Genomic DNA, 18,314 nt, shown 5'->3' with positions numbered 1-18,314 from the left:
GTAGTTATGTTGAATACCTTTCCTAAAAATCAGTAAATCATGTGTTTAGTTCTTCTTCTTTTTTTTTTTTTTTTTTTATCTTCAAAAAAAAAGTTTTTTTTTTCTACATTTTTTAACAGTTTTCTCATTTGTTATAAACACTAAGGATGTGTTTGGTTCGATGAAAAATGTTTTGTAACAAAAATATTTTTCTTGAATTTTAGGAAAAGATTTTCTTTTGTTTCGTTTGATGGAAAACACTTTCTATTGAAAAATATTTTCTACAGGAATGACGAAAATATTTTTCTTGGGCCCCTTGGTATTTTGTTTTCCATGGAAAACAAGGAGGGCAATTATGTCATCACAAACTTTTTAATTGTCACTATTATTACTAGTATTTTTGCCCGTGTGTTGCACGGAATGAATTTGTTATAATATTTTAAGAATATTTGGATCGATATACCATTATATAAATTATAACATCGAATATTATATAGTGCAATTGATGAAATTAGTTGAATTAATTATGTTTTCTGATGTTTTCTTTGCTTGAATGAGAGCAAATTTGATTCACGAATAAATTTTTGTATTATTTATTTAGATAATAAAATTAAAGATAAAATTATTATTTTTTTAAAAATATAATATTGAATATGTACATTTATTTGATTATAAGATTAGTGCAAAAGTATCCCTCAATTAATTGAATAATATATGACTTGTTTGTTTACAATTATCTTAAAAATACCTATATTTAATATAACTTAAGTAATTATATTATTACAAAAATAAATATGAAAAAATGAGAAATAATTTAACTCTAATTATTACGGAGTATAAAAATAAACTCAACGACCAATATTTACCTTAATTACCATAATAATTATTAGGCAATTATTATTAGTCAATTACACTAAATTAGTTATTTTTCGTTAATAGGAATATCAATTCGTATATACAAAAATTATTATTATTATTATTATTATTATATATTAAATATGTTCGACCCTCTGCAGTGTTCACGCCACACGTGTACTAATTAATTTGGTCAACGACATCGAAAGTTGGTGAGGGGATTGCTCAACCTTCTAGTTAATAAATATTAATTATTATGGAGTACTATTCATTAATATAATTAATAATTAATATAATTAATTAATTAATATTTAATTTATATAATTATAATAATATAATTGAATATTATATTTCCAATGAAATATTAATATATTCATTTTATTTTTCCTAATATTTTAATTTCCTTTTGAATATATTCATTTCCTTTTTCTTTTAAAAAAAATTATTGATGGTCATTCATTTTTCCTTCATAATTTTTTCGTAATATTTCATTTGTTGGTACTAATTCTTTTGTAGGGAAAGCTATGCTATATTTCCAGTGAAATATCAATATATTCATTTCGTTTTTCCTAATATTTCATTTCCTTTTAAACATATTCATTTCATTTTTCCTTCATAAAAAGAATTAATATTGATCTTCATTCCTTTTTCCTTCATAACTTTTTCCTATTATTTCATTTGTTGGTTACTAATTTTTTCATATGGAAAGTTGTGTTATATTTGCAGTGAAATATTAATATATTCCTTTCGTTTTTCCTAATATTTAATTTCCTTATAAATATATTAATTTCCATTTTCCTTCATAAAAAATTAATATTCATTTCCATTCTTTTTTCCTTCATAATTTTTTCCTAATATTTTATTTGGTGGTTACTAATTTGTGTGTAGAGAAAGTTGTGTTATATTTCTAGTGAAATATTAATATGTTGATTTCATTTTTCCTAATATTTCATTTCCTTTTGAATATATTTATTTCCTTTTTCCTTTATGAAAAGAATTAATATTATTTTACATTCATTTTTCCTTTATAATTTTTTACTAATCATTCATTTGGTGGTTACTAATTTTTTTTGTAGGGAAAAGTTGTGTTATATTTCCAGTGAAATATTAATATATTCATTTTATATTTCATAATATTCCATTTTCGTTTTAGTATATTCATTTCCTTTTTCCTTCATCAAAAGAATTAATATTGCTTTCCATCCATTCCTTTTTCATTGGTCTGATTCCTTGTCAATTAGTAAGAAAATATTAATAACAGATTCCTTGCCAATTAGTAATATTTATTTTCTTTTCGTTCATAAAAATTTATTTTTAATTTCCATATGATTAAAAAGTAATATAATTATAAAAATATAATTATTGAATATATTTTTAGTGAAATATTAGTAAATTTATATTTTTCTCATTCTAAATAATTAATATAATTATAATTATAATATAATTTTCAATTATATTTCCAGTGAAATATGAATATATTCATTTCATTTTTCCTTCATATATTCATTTCCATTTCTTTTTCCTTCATAATTTTTTGCTAATATTTCATTTGGTGGTTACTAATTTTTGCCTAGGGAAAGCTATGTTATATTTATAGTGAATTTTTATTATTAATCTTCTTTTTCATTTGGCCTGATTCCTGTGCCAATTAGTAACATTAGTAACATAATATTAATAATAGATTCCCGTGTGTAATATTTATTTTCTTTTTCATTCATAAAAATATTTTAATATTCATTTCCATATAATTAATAAGTAATATAATTATAAAAATATAATTGCCAATTATATTTCCAATGAAATATTAATATATTCATTTTCTTTTTCCTTCATCAATATTAATATTATTAATATAATTTTAATAATTTAATTGTCAAAATAAATTCAATTCTTTTTTTTTCAATTTTCAATCAAATATTAATATTAATTTACTTTTTCAAATGGCCTAAATTTCGTGCCGTTTAATTTTGAGTTAATTAATTTTTAATATTCATTTTTTTGAACTATAATTTCACCTCTGAACATGGTATGAATAAATGAATAAAACAACTACATATTCAAAGTAATGTAAAACCTTGAAATGTTAATATTTAAACAAATTACACAAATTTAAAATTTGAAATCTTTAATGCCCAAAAACATAAAATAACAATGATTTCAACAGGAAAATATTCTATTAATTGCTTCTCAACTTTCACATCTCTTAACAAATCCATTATCCTTTGCATCACATTGCTTATTAGGCTCCAAGTATCTACATTTGTAATTAAAGAATCAAGAGAGCTGAAAATATAAGATTTCAAATATGAACGAATAGTTAAAAAAGATCAATTAAAAAATAATAGTTAATACTTAGAATAAAAGTTGTAGTTATTTGACAAATTAGCTTACCTTTCGACAATTGAAGCTACCAACAATTAACTCCTGCGCTTGTGATTGCAAAATATAAGAACCTGCAATGAATTTAACCAAAAAAAATAAATAATAATAAGATAAGAACAGTAATAAAAAAAAAAAAACTGAAAACGTGTCACACTTTTTTTGGAGAAGGGTGGTTGGTTTTTCCTATGTACATTGGTGCTTTCACAAACGAAAAACAACAGAACTAAGAGAGATTAAAATTGGTGGTGGTGGTTGACTGGGTTTCTTCTTGTATTTATAGAGAGGCAGAGCTATTATTGGTAATTGGTAATAATTGGTAATTGGTAATTGGTAATTCATTTGATTGCCATTCATATGTTTTCACCATTAACGTAATAATAACATATCTTTTGGTAATAATTGGTAATTGGTAATAAATAAATAGAATTGTAAACAAATAGGTATTGAAATATAATATATATGGAATTCAATTATAATTAATAGAATTCCATACAATTATAACTAATATATTTTTATATATTATTATATAGATATAGATATAGATATAGATTATTATTTCTACCATAATAAATAAATAGATAAATCTATACCATAAACATTTGTCAGTGGTATTACATTAATGCATGTATATGTATTAATCTATAAAATACAAATATACTATCATAATAATTAATTACCATAAACAATTTTCAGTGGTATTACATTAATGCACGTATATGTATTAATCTATAAAATATAAATATACTACCATAATAATTAATTACTATAAACAATTTTCAGTGGTATTACATTAATGCACGTATATGTATTAATCTATAAAATATAAATATACTATCATAATAATTATGTATTAATCTATAAAATATAAATATACTATCATAATAATTAATTACCAATCTATAAAATATAAATATACTATCATAATAATTAATTACCATAAACAATTATATAAATATACTATCATAATAATTAATTACCATAAACAATTTTATAAATATACTATCATAATAATTAATTACCATAAACAATTTTTAGTGGTATTACATTAATGCACGTATATGTATTAATCTATAAAATATAAATATACTATCATAATAATTAATTACCATAAACATTTTCAGTGGTATTACACTATTACATTAATGCACGTATATGTATTAATCTATAAAATACAAATATACTATCATAATAATTAATTACCATAAACATTTTCAGTGGTATTACACTATTACATTAATGCACGTATATGTATTAATCTATAAAATACAAATATACTATCATAATAATTACCATAATTACTAATAAGGAATTACCATAATTACTATTAACTAATTACCAATCTATACTATATATAATATATTATGATTACCATAATTACTAATATTATGATAGAATAATATTAATTAATTATAATTAGAATAATAATTACCATATTACTAAAATGCCCCTACGTTTGGGCGGGAAATTTTGGATGAGGATAATGCTTTTATATATAGTATAGATAGATTGTTGTTATAATTAAACAATGGAATTTATATTTCCAGTAATTTCTTTTTCCACCAACCAAACAATGGAATCCATTTTCCTGAAACTTATTTTTCATGGAATTTCATTTCTATTTCCTTTCAAATATTTTTCAGTGAACCAAACAAGTTGTTAAGGTGTGTTTGGTTCGCACATAAGAATTGAAATTGGAATGTGAATTAAATACTTGTAATGTTAATGAGTTTTTGTGAAAGTATTTTGCATGTTTGGTAGTGAGCGCGAAATTAGAATGATTACCAATATTGATATTTTTTTTTGAGTTCACCAATATTGATATTTGGTTATGTATAACCCTATAATAAGGATAAATGTTTTTAAAATACAAAAACAAAAAATCAAGGCAACTGATCATAATATAATGACATCCAAAGTACGAATCTGAACAAAAAAAATCAAAACAAAAATCTAAAAGCATCAATCCAAACTTGAAAATTAGATTACAAAGAAGATTGAATGATACCTGTTTTAATTAGGCAATGGGATTTTTAATTGAAGATGTAATCAAATCTCATAGTTGTGTTTTAAAAAATTATCAACTAAACACTAACTGTGATTTTGATTTCCATTTCTGATGTAAATCCATGAACCAAGCAGCCAAGCACGCCCCTTAATTATGCCTCCTTATTTTAATCTTTGTTCTCATTACAAACTCCTTGACTTCTATCTATATTTTTCTTTTGGGTTGGTGTGATCTAAACATGAAATAAAACAACAAAAGTTACAAAACTAGTGTAAGCTATCTAAGAATAGTTCAGGTAGTTATTAGTCCATCCAAAATACAACATACAATATAGGAAAAAAAATATAATACACATCTACTATACTAATAAGAGCCAAAGAGAGTTAGGCCTAAAATGGGTAGAAAAAATGGCGGTCAAATTATTTAATCAAATGGATGGTTCAGATGAATTATTTAATCAAATCGATGGTTAAGATAATTCAGATTAATATTATTAATAGAGATTACCTAATTTAACCTTACTTTTATGATTATCCGTTAAGTTTTCCGTTAAATATTCTCTTCTCCGTTAATATTCCGTTAACTTTTAACTTATCCATTAATTTCTATAAGAAAGATCTTAGGTTCGAACCTTATCTCAATCAAATTTGACATAATTAAGTTTCTCACTCTATTTACTCTTATTAACTTAAATAAATTAGTACCTACAACAAAAAATGATACATATGTATTTCTTTAATTTATAATTATGTGTCTACAATACCTTTATTTGAACAGATTATTATTATCAAAAAATTAAATTAAATAAGAGAAATAATTTCATTAGTTATATTGTCTTTATTTTCTTTCATGCAAAGATTCTTTACATTCAAATTTATCAATTGATATTCATTACATTGTCCATTATCTTATTTTTACAATATCTTATAATTAAATATCAAAGTAATAATACAAAATAATGTTATATATTTATTTACCAAGTATTTTATTAATACTATGAAAAAAAAGTTTAAAATAATTTGAAGCTAATTATATTAACTACTTGGGGATTGGCGGTTGACAAAGAAAGTACTCAAATAACCCAACAAATTGAAGTGGAATCGCTCTATTTTACTCTTATTGAATTAAATAAATTAGTAGTTACACCAAAAAATGATACATATGAATTAAATAAATTAGTAGTTACACCAAAAAATGATACATATGTATTTAATAAATTAGTAGTTACACCAAAAAATGATACATATGTATTTTTTCAATACCATGAAAAAAAAATAAAAAAAGAATAGTTTGAAACCAATCATATTAACTACTTGGGAGATTTGTTGACAATGAAAGTACTCAAATAACCCATTATCCAGCAAATTGAAGCGAGAAACTACATCTTTGGAATATATAATATTTTAAATTTTCAAATTTTTATTAATTTATTTAATCTTTTTTCTTAAACTATGGATTTCTTTATCAACAATAACTCATTCAACAATAATGGTTGAACCAAATGAACCCTAAGCAGAACATCTAAAGGAAAGTCCATAGCTCCTATATCATAATCTCATTGCATGACGTTGTCATCTATGCTACCAACAATAACCGAATTGCAAATAACACACTACCAACAAAAAGGAAGAGAACAAATAGTAAAGATGAAGACAATGACAATGTTACTCAAAAGAGAATTAAGAACACTTAGAAAAATTCAAATGAAAAGTAGTATTTATTTAGATTATCATTTTTAAACCAAATATTTAGACTATCGATTTTACAAGGTTGCAAACATTTATTTTAGTAATAATTATAATGAATTTTCTATATTATCTTGGATTCATATACTTTGAGTTAGATATTTAAATAAAAAAATTCGACATTCAATTACCCATGTATAAACTTCTCCTATATAATCTTGCATTAATATACTTTCAAATATTATTTAAATATAAACATTGGGCATTAACCCATACGCGCAATGCGCGTATAAAACTAGTATACTAATACGGAGTAACATTTATCGATTGTAGATTTAGTGATACATTGCTTAGTAATATATTACTCCGTATATATTATAGGGTGAATAGTCAAATAGACTCATTTACTACTAGCAAGTGTTTAATTCAGACCCCAATCTAAAACATATTGTAATCAAGTACACTTATCTCATAAAATTGTTCGATGAGTTTTTTTCGCACGTTACCACCCCATTTGCGATAACCTGACCCAATTTTGATTAAGTGAAATTGTTTACATGGCATTAAAAAAAAAACAAAAACGAAAACCCATTTTCCCCAAAACTCATTCCCAAATTCTGAAATCCATAACTCGACGTCATTGACGGCAGAGACGGCGGCGGTTGGAGATTCTGAGCGACCTTGCAGATAAGGTCTCGGCGAGGGAGACTGTACCTGCGGACGTCAATTTGGAGAGTCGGTGAATTGACTTCGATGGCGAATGACAGGCCATTCCACTAGGCTTCCACCACCACTCTACCGCTGTACTTGGTCGCAATTCCACGGTGCGACTGATGTTGATGTTGAAAAATGAGGGGATGTTGGGTCAAATTTTGCGACTAATGATGGGCAGAAAGTGAGAGGAAGGGGGGGGGGGGNGAATTAAATAAATTAGTAGTTACACCAAAAAATGATACATATGTATTTTTTCAATACCATGAAAAAAAAATAAAAAAAGAATAGTTTGAAACCAATCATATTAACTACTTGGGAGATTTGTTGACAATGAAAGTACTCAAATAACCCATTATCCAGCAAATTGAAGCGAGAAACTACATCTTTGGAATATATAATATTTTAAATTTTCAAATTTTTATTAATTTATTTAATCTTTTTTCTTAAACTATGGATTTCTTTATCAACAATAACTCATTCAACAATAATGGTTGAACCAAATGAACCCTAAGCAGAACATCTAAAGGAAAGTCCATAGCTCCTATATCATAATCTCATTGCATGACGTTGTCATCTATGCTACCAACAATAACCGAATTGCAAATAACACACTACCAACAAAAAGGAAGAGAACAAATAGTAAAGATGAAGACAATGACAATGTTACTCAAAAGAGAATTAAGAACACTTAGAAAAATTCAAATGAAAAGTAGTATTTATTTAGATTATCATTTTTAAACCAAATATTTAGACTATCGATTTTACAAGGTTGCAAACATTTATTTTAGTAATAATTATAATGAATTTTCTATATTATCTTGGATTCATATACTTTGAGTTAGATATTTAAATAAAAAAATTCGACATTCAATTACCCATGTATAAACTTCTCCTATATAATCTTGCATTAATATACTTTCAAATATTATTTAAATATAAACATTGGGCATTAACCCATACGCGCAATGCGCGTATAAAACTAGTATACTAATACGGAGTAACATTTATCGATTGTAGATTTAGTGATACATTGCTTAGTAATATATTACTCCGTATATATTATAGGGTGAATAGTCAAATAGACTCATTTACTACTAGCAAGTGTTTAATTCAGACCCCAATCTAAAACATATTGTAATCAAGTACACTTATCTCATAAAATTGTTCGATGAGTTTTTTTCGCACGTTACCACCCCATTTGCGATAACCTGACCCAATTTTGATTAAGTGAAATTGTTTACATGGCATTAAAAAAAAAACAAAAACGAAAACCCATTTTCCCCAAAACTCATTCCCAAATTCTGAAATCCATAACTCGACGTCATTGACGGCAGAGACGGCGGCGGTTGGAGATTCTGAGCGACCTTGCAGATAAGGTCTCGGCGAGGGAGACTGTACCTGCGGACGTCAATTTGGAGAGTCGGTGAATTGACTTCGATGGCGAATGACAGGCCATTCCACTAGGCTTCCACCACCACTCTACCGCTGTACTTGGTCGCAATTCCACGGTGCGACTGATGTTGATGTTGAAAAATGAGGGGATGTTGGGTCAAATTTTGCGACTAATGATGGGCAGAAAGTGAGAGGAAGGGGGGGGGGGGTGCTGTTGGTGAAGAGGTCCAATCCCATCCAGCTCCTATTTGCGCCGGTTGAAGAGCCAATGAATGGTCATGCATATCCAATCCAACTCCTATTTTCGCCTATTTGCATTCATCATCCCTTTGAAACCCAAGAGGTTACCGATTAGACTCTTCAAGCTCTTCAACGTCAAACCACGTGATTCTAGCATATTCTTAATAATATACTACCTCCGTCCCAATTTGTTTGTCTGGTTCGTTTAACGAGACTTGACTGAAGTTATTTTTAATCCAATTTTTCATAATATTGAGTTTAGCATTAATATATAAAATTTATATATTTAAAAACTACATTAAAAGTACTATTAACACAAAATTACTAAAGAAAATAAGCAATGAAGAAAGAGTTGGTTTGACCAATGAATAGTAAATAGTACAGGTAAAATGGGACAAAGGGATTATATATATATATAGGGAGGAATGGCTAGATAAATCGTTGTGGAGTTCCTTTGTTTATTTACCTTGTTTTGCAGATCACAATAAAGCCAAAGAGTTAAGGCCTAGCGAATGGATAACGTACTTCCAGAAGGCTAGCTGAACAAATGAGGCAAGAGAAACTTAGGGCAAGGCCAGCAGTGAACGGAGGGCACAAGGTTGGTGACGCCCCGAGCGATCCAGTGATCTTGATCTCTGAAGAAGAGGACCCTCGACCACCAGTCATTGAGCAAGTGCAAGGAGACCCCTACGGATTGCACTATCTACCTGATCCTGACTTTCTATTTTACCTCGATCATGTGTTTGACTACCATCATCCACAACCACCTGTACCTTTTCTACCTCTGCCTAATCCTCCACCACCGCTTGACCAGGCAAGGTTTATGCGAGAAACCTTCTCATCTTCAAGCTCTAATCTTGGCAACTGGGATCCACTCGTGTCCACCCAACCAGGATAAGCATTTGAACCAGGATATGCGCCATCACCACCACATAGCATGTCAAAGGCAAGTCGAAGCACTGCCTATTCCACCAAAGGCAATTCGAAGCATTGCCTATTCAATATGTTGAGAAAGTAGTTATGAACAAATACTGTATTGTAATAGAGTCAACTGCACAAAAATAAATAGATGAATATGTGTATGATATTGACATCCCTAGCACATTGAGCCAGTACAACTTCTAGTTTGTAAAATACAAATCCACCACCAAAAAAAAAAAAAAAAAANAAAAAAAAAAAAAAAAAACTCAATCACCAAAAATTAAACTGTGATAGTAGCCATGAAGCCAACATTTATATATATTAATACCAACCTAAATCATTCTCAATAGTGCAAAAACATAATTAAAATATTGAGTCTTGTTCTAAGCAATCAAAAGAAGGTTAATTAAACGATAAAAGAAAAGAAAAACTTAATATAGATTTGTTTTAAAAAATGCAAGAAAAATGATTTTTAAAGTTATTTATTTGTAATCTTTGATACTCAACAATGATATGTATATAGTCTAACTAATTAATGATCAAAATTTATGTTAATTTATATTGTGTTTTTTTAAATATACTATAACATATGCATAGTATATAGTATATGTTAAACAATTATGCCAACTCCGATTTGGATGTGGTTCGAACATGAAATATTCTTTGTGGAAATCATAAGTAGTTAAGAATAATAAATGGTTAACGGAATATTACTAAGGTTACACTAACGGAATGACGTGGTATTTAGAAAAAGTAATTAATGTAATAGAGGGTAAAGTATAAAAAATAAAATAAAAATAATATGAACCATTCATTTTAACAAATAACTAGACCAACAATTTTTTAGTTTTTGTTATAGGTCTAATTTTATTCTCTTATTAGATTATCATTATATATTATTATTATTAAAAGGATCACACATATATGAGACCGTCTCACGTATAAGTATGAAAATGTAATAATTATATTAAAAAAATATAAATATTAATTAAGTGTTACTTATAAAAGAAAATGTACTAGAAAAAAACATCAAAATATCATATTTTTTTAAGTGAACACAAGTTATACGAGAGTATTTAAAATTAGAAACTCACCTTTCAAAATATTCTTCAAACCATGTTTTGGTGACCGGTGACTCGGTGAGAAGTTAAAATCAAAATGTCAGCGTTACTTCCCCCCACGGCTACGATTACGCCAACAGAGACTCCAATTGAATGTTCGTTCCCTCTTCCCCAACGCAACCTTAACTCTCCTCGTCGTCGAGGCCTTCAATCACATCCCACCGTACACTTCACATTAATCAACATCTTCAACCGCCTCCAATTTCGCCCTCACCTACTCCGACGATATAGCTTATCATTCTCCCCACCTAACCACTCCGATCGTTGCATTTTTCAGTTTCGTCAACTTCGCGCTATTTCAAACAACCTGCCTTTACTCATTTCCAGTGTTTTTCTTTCTCCTTCCACACTAAGCAAACTCTAAACCCTAGTTCTGGTAATCTCTAGATTATTCCGGTCTTTGCGGCGATTTTCTGGCACTTCTTTTAGTTAATTTTGGGGAATTTTGTTTGTTTGATAATTGTTTTGAATTATAGCGTAGTATCTCGATTTGCAGGGGAGTTTGAGTCTTAGTTGGAAAGCATGGGGACTAACTTGGTCAACAACGTAGTAAGGTTGGGGTTTAAATTGTCTGAGGAGGATCAGGGCTCTATTAATTCCATAACTTTGTTCGTATCTCTACTCTGCGCCTGCATTGTCATCGGCCATCTCCTTGAAGAGAATCGGTGGATTAATGAGTCCATCACTGCTCTTGTTATCGTGAGTAGTAGCTAGCGTTTTTTTTTTTGGGGGTTGAAATTGGGTCCTTCTGGATACATGGTTTTCTTAATCCTAAGAAAATCAATCGGTGTTTGGCAGGGTGTATGCACGGGGGGTGTCATTCTGCTGACTAGTAACGGAGCAAGTTCTCGCATCTTAGAATTTAATGAAGGACTCTTCTTCATTTATTTACTACCGCCTATTATATTCAATGCTGGGTGAGATTTATCATCATTGCCATTTGTTTTTTTTGGCATTGCAAATGCATTTAAAGTGCTCATTTTTATTTGAATGATAAAGTTCTATTTGAACCTGACATTTTTGTTGCAATGAGTTACCAGGTTCCAGGTGAAAAAGAAGCAATTCTTCCGAAATTTTATCATCATTATGATGTTTGGTGCCATTGGTACATTAATATCCTTCTGTATTATATCATTTGGTATGCTCTGCCACAACTCTGATCTTCAGTAATCCCAAAGAAATTATTCAGGATCATAATTTAAAATTTTTGGTCCAGGTGCCAAAGAGTTATTTGAGAAGATAGGCATTGGTTATTTGGATCTACGGGATTATCTTGGTAGGACTCTTTTCCGTGCTTTGTTCGTGCTACCATTCTTTGCATAGTGATGATTCATGTTTTAAACTTCATTGGTAATTTAAAAGAACACTGGTTTGATATTTCTACTTATCATATATGACTTGAACTATTAGCTTGTGACTTGGGGAAGTTATATTGTTTGTTCAGTAACTCAATAGTGTCATACAAGAGTTCTAGAATCAATTCTTGCAAGCTTGCATCTTAACTAATATCCTATTTGATTCATTACAGCAATTGGAGCTATCTTTTCAGCAACAGATTCTGTTTGCACCTTGCAGGTATGGCCACATTGGATCACTAATTTATTGCACAGTCATTGAGGATCATTCATCAACAATGAATTTATGAACCATGAGCTTGTGGTTTCACTGACAGGTGCTCAATCAGGATGAAACACCTTTGCTGTATAGTTTAGTTTTTGGAGAAGGTGTTGTAAATGATGCAACATCTGTGGTACTTTTTAATGCCATCCAAAAATTTGACATCTCTAACATTGATGTTCAAGTGACCTTAAAGTTCGCAGGCAATTTTCTGTATTTATTTTCAGCAAGCACTCTTCTAGGAGTTGTGGTAAGTCTTGTTATTTTAATATTTATAGTGTTGATGGTCAATTCTACGATTTTCAGTGAAGCACATTTTATTGAAAAAATGATATACATGATCTTTTGGACTATTCTGTGGCATTAACTATTAAAAATAATTTTTTGGTTATAGTTAGACATAAGTCAAAGGACATTTAGCAACCACCCCTAAAAATTCTTGAAAATTCCAGTTTGCCAAATGTTCTCTATCTAATTATATAAAATTTGTATTTGAAATTTGCAGGTTGGGTTGCTCAGTGCGTATCTAATCAAAAAGATATGTTTTGGCAGGTCTAGTAATTATTTCATCATTTATTCCACATTGAATGCTGTTGTCATTTGTTTTGAATTAATTTCATTCATCCTGTTCTTGCTTGGTTGTTAAAATGCACAAATTAATTGAAGGTGTATTTGGGAGTTCTCCAGTCTCCACTACATTATACTTCACTGTCTCCAAGCACTAAATGAACTATTGTAGCTCTTGTTTACAAATGAAGAAGTCAAAAAGTTGAACTTCACATGATCACTCTCTTTCATCGGACCAACAAGTTATTACTCTTTTGCACTGAACTAACTGTTAAAACCCAAACTAGTAAGTTTTAGCTACACGGATTCCATGCCTCCATTAAATACCAATCAATGTTAAATATGCAATAGGCCATAGAGATATACAAACTTTCTTAATTAGTTGTATCCTATTGCCTTTGGTTTTTGTCATCCTCTCACCTATTACCACCATTTATTAAGCATTCTAAATAGGTGCCACCTGTTCCTTGCGTTGAATAAGTATTTAACAATATGGTTCTTTTTTGCATTCTCTCTACCTTTGCATAATAGCATTCTTATGTCAGTTACAAATTTACACTCCAGTTGTCACTTACATAAAGCATAGCCGGTGTAATTGTCATTCAGTAGAATTTCCCTTTCAACTTTACAGGAGTTTTAAATTTTAATTAAATATAAAATTTTGGACATATTTCTACCTTAATTTCATAACTTTCATCAACATCTATATTTCCTCACGGGCTTCCATTACCCCAAATTTAGTAAGCCACCTTCATTTTGTTCTAATGGTGCTGAAATCTGCATGTAATCTGGTTTTTTGAAACTTTTATTTTGCTCCTAAAACTTTATCAAAATTGAAATTTACTTTAGAATGATTTGGGATCTTGTGTGGAAGTTTTCCGCCAAATTTGGGTGATCGATGATGTTACCCAGATTGAAATTGAACTTCATGATGTGCTTAGCTTTTACTCATCTGGAGTGTTTATAACCAAGTCCAGTGAAGTAATACGATTTAATACCTCTGAAATGATTATAATTATTCAGATTTCTAGTCTTCTGACAATACTTCTGGTGGTTGTATGCCTTTTTAGAATAAGAAATTCTTTTCATGTTGATGTTATCAATTTGCTTAATTATTTATTTTATTTTATTTTTTAATGTTAATTATTTTCTGGTCAGATCATTGGATGTATGTTTCCCACTTATAGCTTTTCTTACATCCGTCTCCAGTCAAGTTCTTTAATCTGTAACATCTTGTAGGATGTAGTAACTTTTATAGAAAACTTCAATAGCTTATTGTTTTAATACTCATCACAGGCACTCAACTGATCGAGAAATTGCACTCATGATTCTCTTGGCTTATCTTTCATATATGTTGGCTGAAGTATGTTCCTACAATTGGCGCTTATTTATGGATCATATAATGCCTTTCTGTGCTAGTATTTACCTTTGGGATGTCTTGCGTATTTATTGATAATTATCACTATGCCTTTCAGTTGTTTGACTTAAGTGGAATTCTCACAGTATTCTTCTGTGGGATTGTCATGTCACATTATACTTGGCACAATGTGACCGCAAGTTCTCAAGTAACAACCAGGTATGTAAGTATGTTAAATTTACGAACACCAAATAATGATAAAGGCTCTCCCTTTTGTGCAAACAATTGACTAGCTTCTAGCATGTTAAGTTGAAACTTTGTCTCCCTGTTGATGGTGGGGGTTTGTCAACTTTCCATATTCTCTATATTTTATATGTAATCTGATTTTTCGCAGGCATGCTTTTGCAACATTATCATTTATTGCAGAGATTTTCATCTTCCTATATGTTGGTATGGATGCCTTAGACATGGAGAAATGGAATTTTGTAAAGTCCAAGTGAGATCCTAAACTATTAAATGTTGTTGAAAGTAGCCCTAAGAATTGCTATTCTATTCTACAATGCAATATAACATGCATGTTTCCTTTCTACTTTATAATAGTGCAGCCTGATTTGTTGTATAAATCTTCTATTGGATATATGCTTTAGTCCTTTTTACTTTTTATGTTTTCTAATTTTGGATTCAAACCTCCACAGTCCTGGAAAATATATTGGAGTAAGTGCTGTGTTGCTTGGACTGGTTTTGGTTGGAAGAGCATGCTTTGTCTTTTTACTGTCCCTCTTATCTAATTGTACAAAGCGGACAATGACTGACAGAATAAATTTCAAGCAGCAGGTCATATTCAAGAGCTTCGTAAGACTTTATGATGAAAGTCAACTGATGGTTCTAACAGAAACTGTTATCATACCCCAATGCAGGTAATTATTTGGTGGGCTGGTTTGATGCGAGGATCTGTTTCTATGGCATTGGCTTATAATCAGGTAAATTGATACGGAGTAGTTGTTTAGTAAACAAGTTCCTTTTATAAATATACGCGCGATAATAGTAAAGTAATAAATGGTTGGATTGGTTTGTAACCTGATTGTTGGTTTATTGACAGTTCACAAGGTTTGGCCACACACAACAACCAGCGAATGCTATCACGATCACATGCACCATCACTGTTGTCCTCTTTAGTAATGTGGTAAATGAACTGGCTCCTTAATGTTAACTGTCCGAAGTGATTATTCTCACTTAATGTTGTCCTCTTTAGTACTGTGGTAAATGGTTGGCGTGGTGGTTCAGCACTTCGTCCCTTAAGCATGAGGTTGGGAGTTCGATCCCACCCATGTGAATGGAGCAAACCATTTGGCCAGTCCCCTACCACTTAGTGTGCTGACCGTTGGGACGAAAGGTTAGTCTTCTGGCTGTCGGCTGGAGGGATACCTTTGGGCAAAAAACCCAAAATTGTGTTAGTTACCAACCAGTAGTGCTGTGCTGCTATTTGAGAGAGTGATATACAAAATGTAGGACATAAATGGTACTCAAATCTTTTATTGTAATCTTTTTATTAATCTTCTTAGGTGTTTGGATTGCTAACCAAGCCTCTTGTGAGGTGGTTGTTGCCTCAGTCGCAACATTTGGGCGGCTTGCTTTCTCCCGAACAATCTGCTCTGCTCCCTCTATTAACCAGTGAACAAGGATTGGATGTGGGTGAAATGGGGAATGTGAGTCTTCGTCGACCATCCAGTTTATGCATGCTTTTGAGCCAACCTACCAACACAATTCATTACTATTGGAGGAAGTTTGATGATTCATGGATGCGACCGGTGTTTGGAGGGGGAGGGGGAGAGGGAGGGGGAGCTCCTCCTGGCTCACCAAAGGGAGGGGGAGATATTCTTCACTGAAACAGCATTGCTTAGCAGAAGATGTGTAGTTGTGTACATAGCTATTATATGCAACCCACTTGGGTGGGCTCTTAATGTGTAGTTGTGTACATAGCAATTAGTCTCCACGACATTAGTGCAGTAGCATTGTACATGTCTGACTCACTAATCTACTCTCCTAAAAGTGATGCAAATAATGACAATTAATTCTAGGAAAATACTAGGTGTACACATTCTCTACTTCTAACTTTTACTCCACACTAAAAATTTTGATGTACACACATTTACAGGGGTGCCACATCAGGAAGTAAATTTGGAGTAAGATTTAGGAGTATATGTTGAACTCTTAATTCTATATGTATTCTTAGTAGTGTTGAGTTTGAGTTGATGGCGTGTTTGGTTCACGAGAATGTTTTTTTTTCTTTCAATTTTGAAGAAAAATATTTATTTTATTTTGTTTGGTTAGTGAAGAATTTAATCTAATGGAAAATGAATTTTCTTAAATTTGAGGAAAAAATGAATTTCACACTTTTTTTTATATATAAATTATTAAATAAATTTTTTTAGTGACATTTGAGTTTTTATATTAATTATTTTTAATAATTTATTTTTTATCTAGCAAATAATGAAATCAATATTTTAAGTAATTTATTTTTTTTTATGTAATTTAAATTTAATTCTTTCCCATGAATATTTGGTTGTGAAAGTGGAAGACTAATCAGGTTGATTTGAGATGGCAACCTTTACTTAGAATTTAGTGTTTGGAACACAGTTTACCAGTCAACTAATAAACTAACTTGTAATTTTTCTCCCAAATTTTCTCAAATTTCCTAACTTCCAGGGGTTAGTTGGCCTCTAACAATTCACCTTGGAGTCATGATGTGCTTTTGTAGAGGCTTGCTCTAGTTCAACTTGAACTGTGAGTCTCTAATAGGCAGATAGTTCTTGTTATTTTAGTAGAGAATTGTGGCTAAATTGTGATTTTTTTTTTGAGTACTATTGACTTGTCCAATTGTTGTGGTCCAAAGAGTCAATACCCCAGTTCGGTCCTGTGACATTCCTCAAGGAGAGCCACATAGGTGCTAATTCAGCACAAGGTGAATTAATAATACACTAATTATTACTAATATTTTGTTAGATGATGTGATTTAAGAAATTTATTTTGATTATTCTAGTTTGTTGTTTATTATTTGACAATCAAAAGCAATTTCAAACATTAATTTTAATAAATATATTAATGATACTTTATAATATAAAGTAAAACTATAAATATATGTGGTTCATTAAAATGTTTAATCAATTATAAAATATAAAAATCCCTTGCCCCCCTCCCCTTGGGTGGGGTCGGCTGTTATGCTTGGCTCAGCCTCGTGCCTCAAGGTCGACCATTGTGTTCGGCTTGGTCTTGTGCCTAAGGGTCGATTGTTGTGCTCAGCTTGACCTTGTACTTCGGGGTCGATCGTGTTGCTTTGCTCGGTCTTGTGCCTTGTTGAGCTCGATCGACCTCCAGTGTAGGGGTCTTTTGACTTCAGAATGCCCATGAGTTGTGGTCAGAGCCTTTCTTGTCAATGAGGTTCATCCCGGTGGAGGTTGGACCTCCTCTTCCTTATGTGA

The 18,314-nt window shown here is 30.1% G+C and overlaps 1 protein-coding gene across 1 annotated transcript; it reads left to right on the top strand.

Annotated features, from left to right (window-relative positions):
• The first annotated feature begins 11,348 nt into the window (after positions 1-11,348).
• On the top strand, positions 11,349-17,083 carry LOC116025707 (sodium/hydrogen exchanger 3-like). The gene is made up of 15 exons (XM_031267040.1): positions 11,349-11,670; positions 11,791-11,993; positions 12,093-12,211; positions 12,335-12,432; positions 12,511-12,570; positions 12,823-12,869; positions 12,967-13,161; positions 13,417-13,463; positions 14,775-14,841; positions 14,954-15,054; positions 15,230-15,331; positions 15,531-15,669; positions 15,753-15,815; positions 15,935-16,018; positions 16,398-17,083. The coding sequence occupies exons 2-15, from the start codon at positions 11,817-11,819 to the stop codon at positions 16,719-16,721; spliced, it is 1,623 nt and encodes a 540-aa protein (XP_031122900.1). The 5' UTR covers positions 11,349-11,670; positions 11,791-11,816; the 3' UTR covers positions 16,722-17,083.
• The last annotated feature ends 1,231 nt before the right edge of the window (positions 17,084-18,314 follow it).

Source organism: Ipomoea triloba, chromosome 7, assembly GCF_003576645.1.
Source record: "Ipomoea triloba cultivar NCNSP0323 chromosome 7, ASM357664v1".
Classification (NCBI taxonomy): Eukaryota; Viridiplantae; Streptophyta; class Magnoliopsida; order Solanales; family Convolvulaceae; genus Ipomoea; species Ipomoea triloba.
The sequence above is the reverse complement of the archived record's forward strand: the minus strand, read 5'-3'. Positions and strand labels throughout refer to the sequence as shown.

Coding starts and splice junctions, on each gene's coding strand:
- LOC116025707 (XM_031267040.1), top strand. CDS start 11,817: ATGGGGACTAACTTGGTCAACAACGTAGTAAGGTTGGGGTTTAAATTG. Junction 14,842..14,953: donor TTTCATATATGTTGGCTGAA/GTATGTTCCTAC, acceptor TATGCCTTTCAG/TTGTTTGACTTAAGTGGAAT. Junction 15,332..15,530: donor TGGAATTTTGTAAAGTCCAA/GTGAGATCCTAA, acceptor AAACCTCCACAG/TCCTGGAAAATATATTGGAG.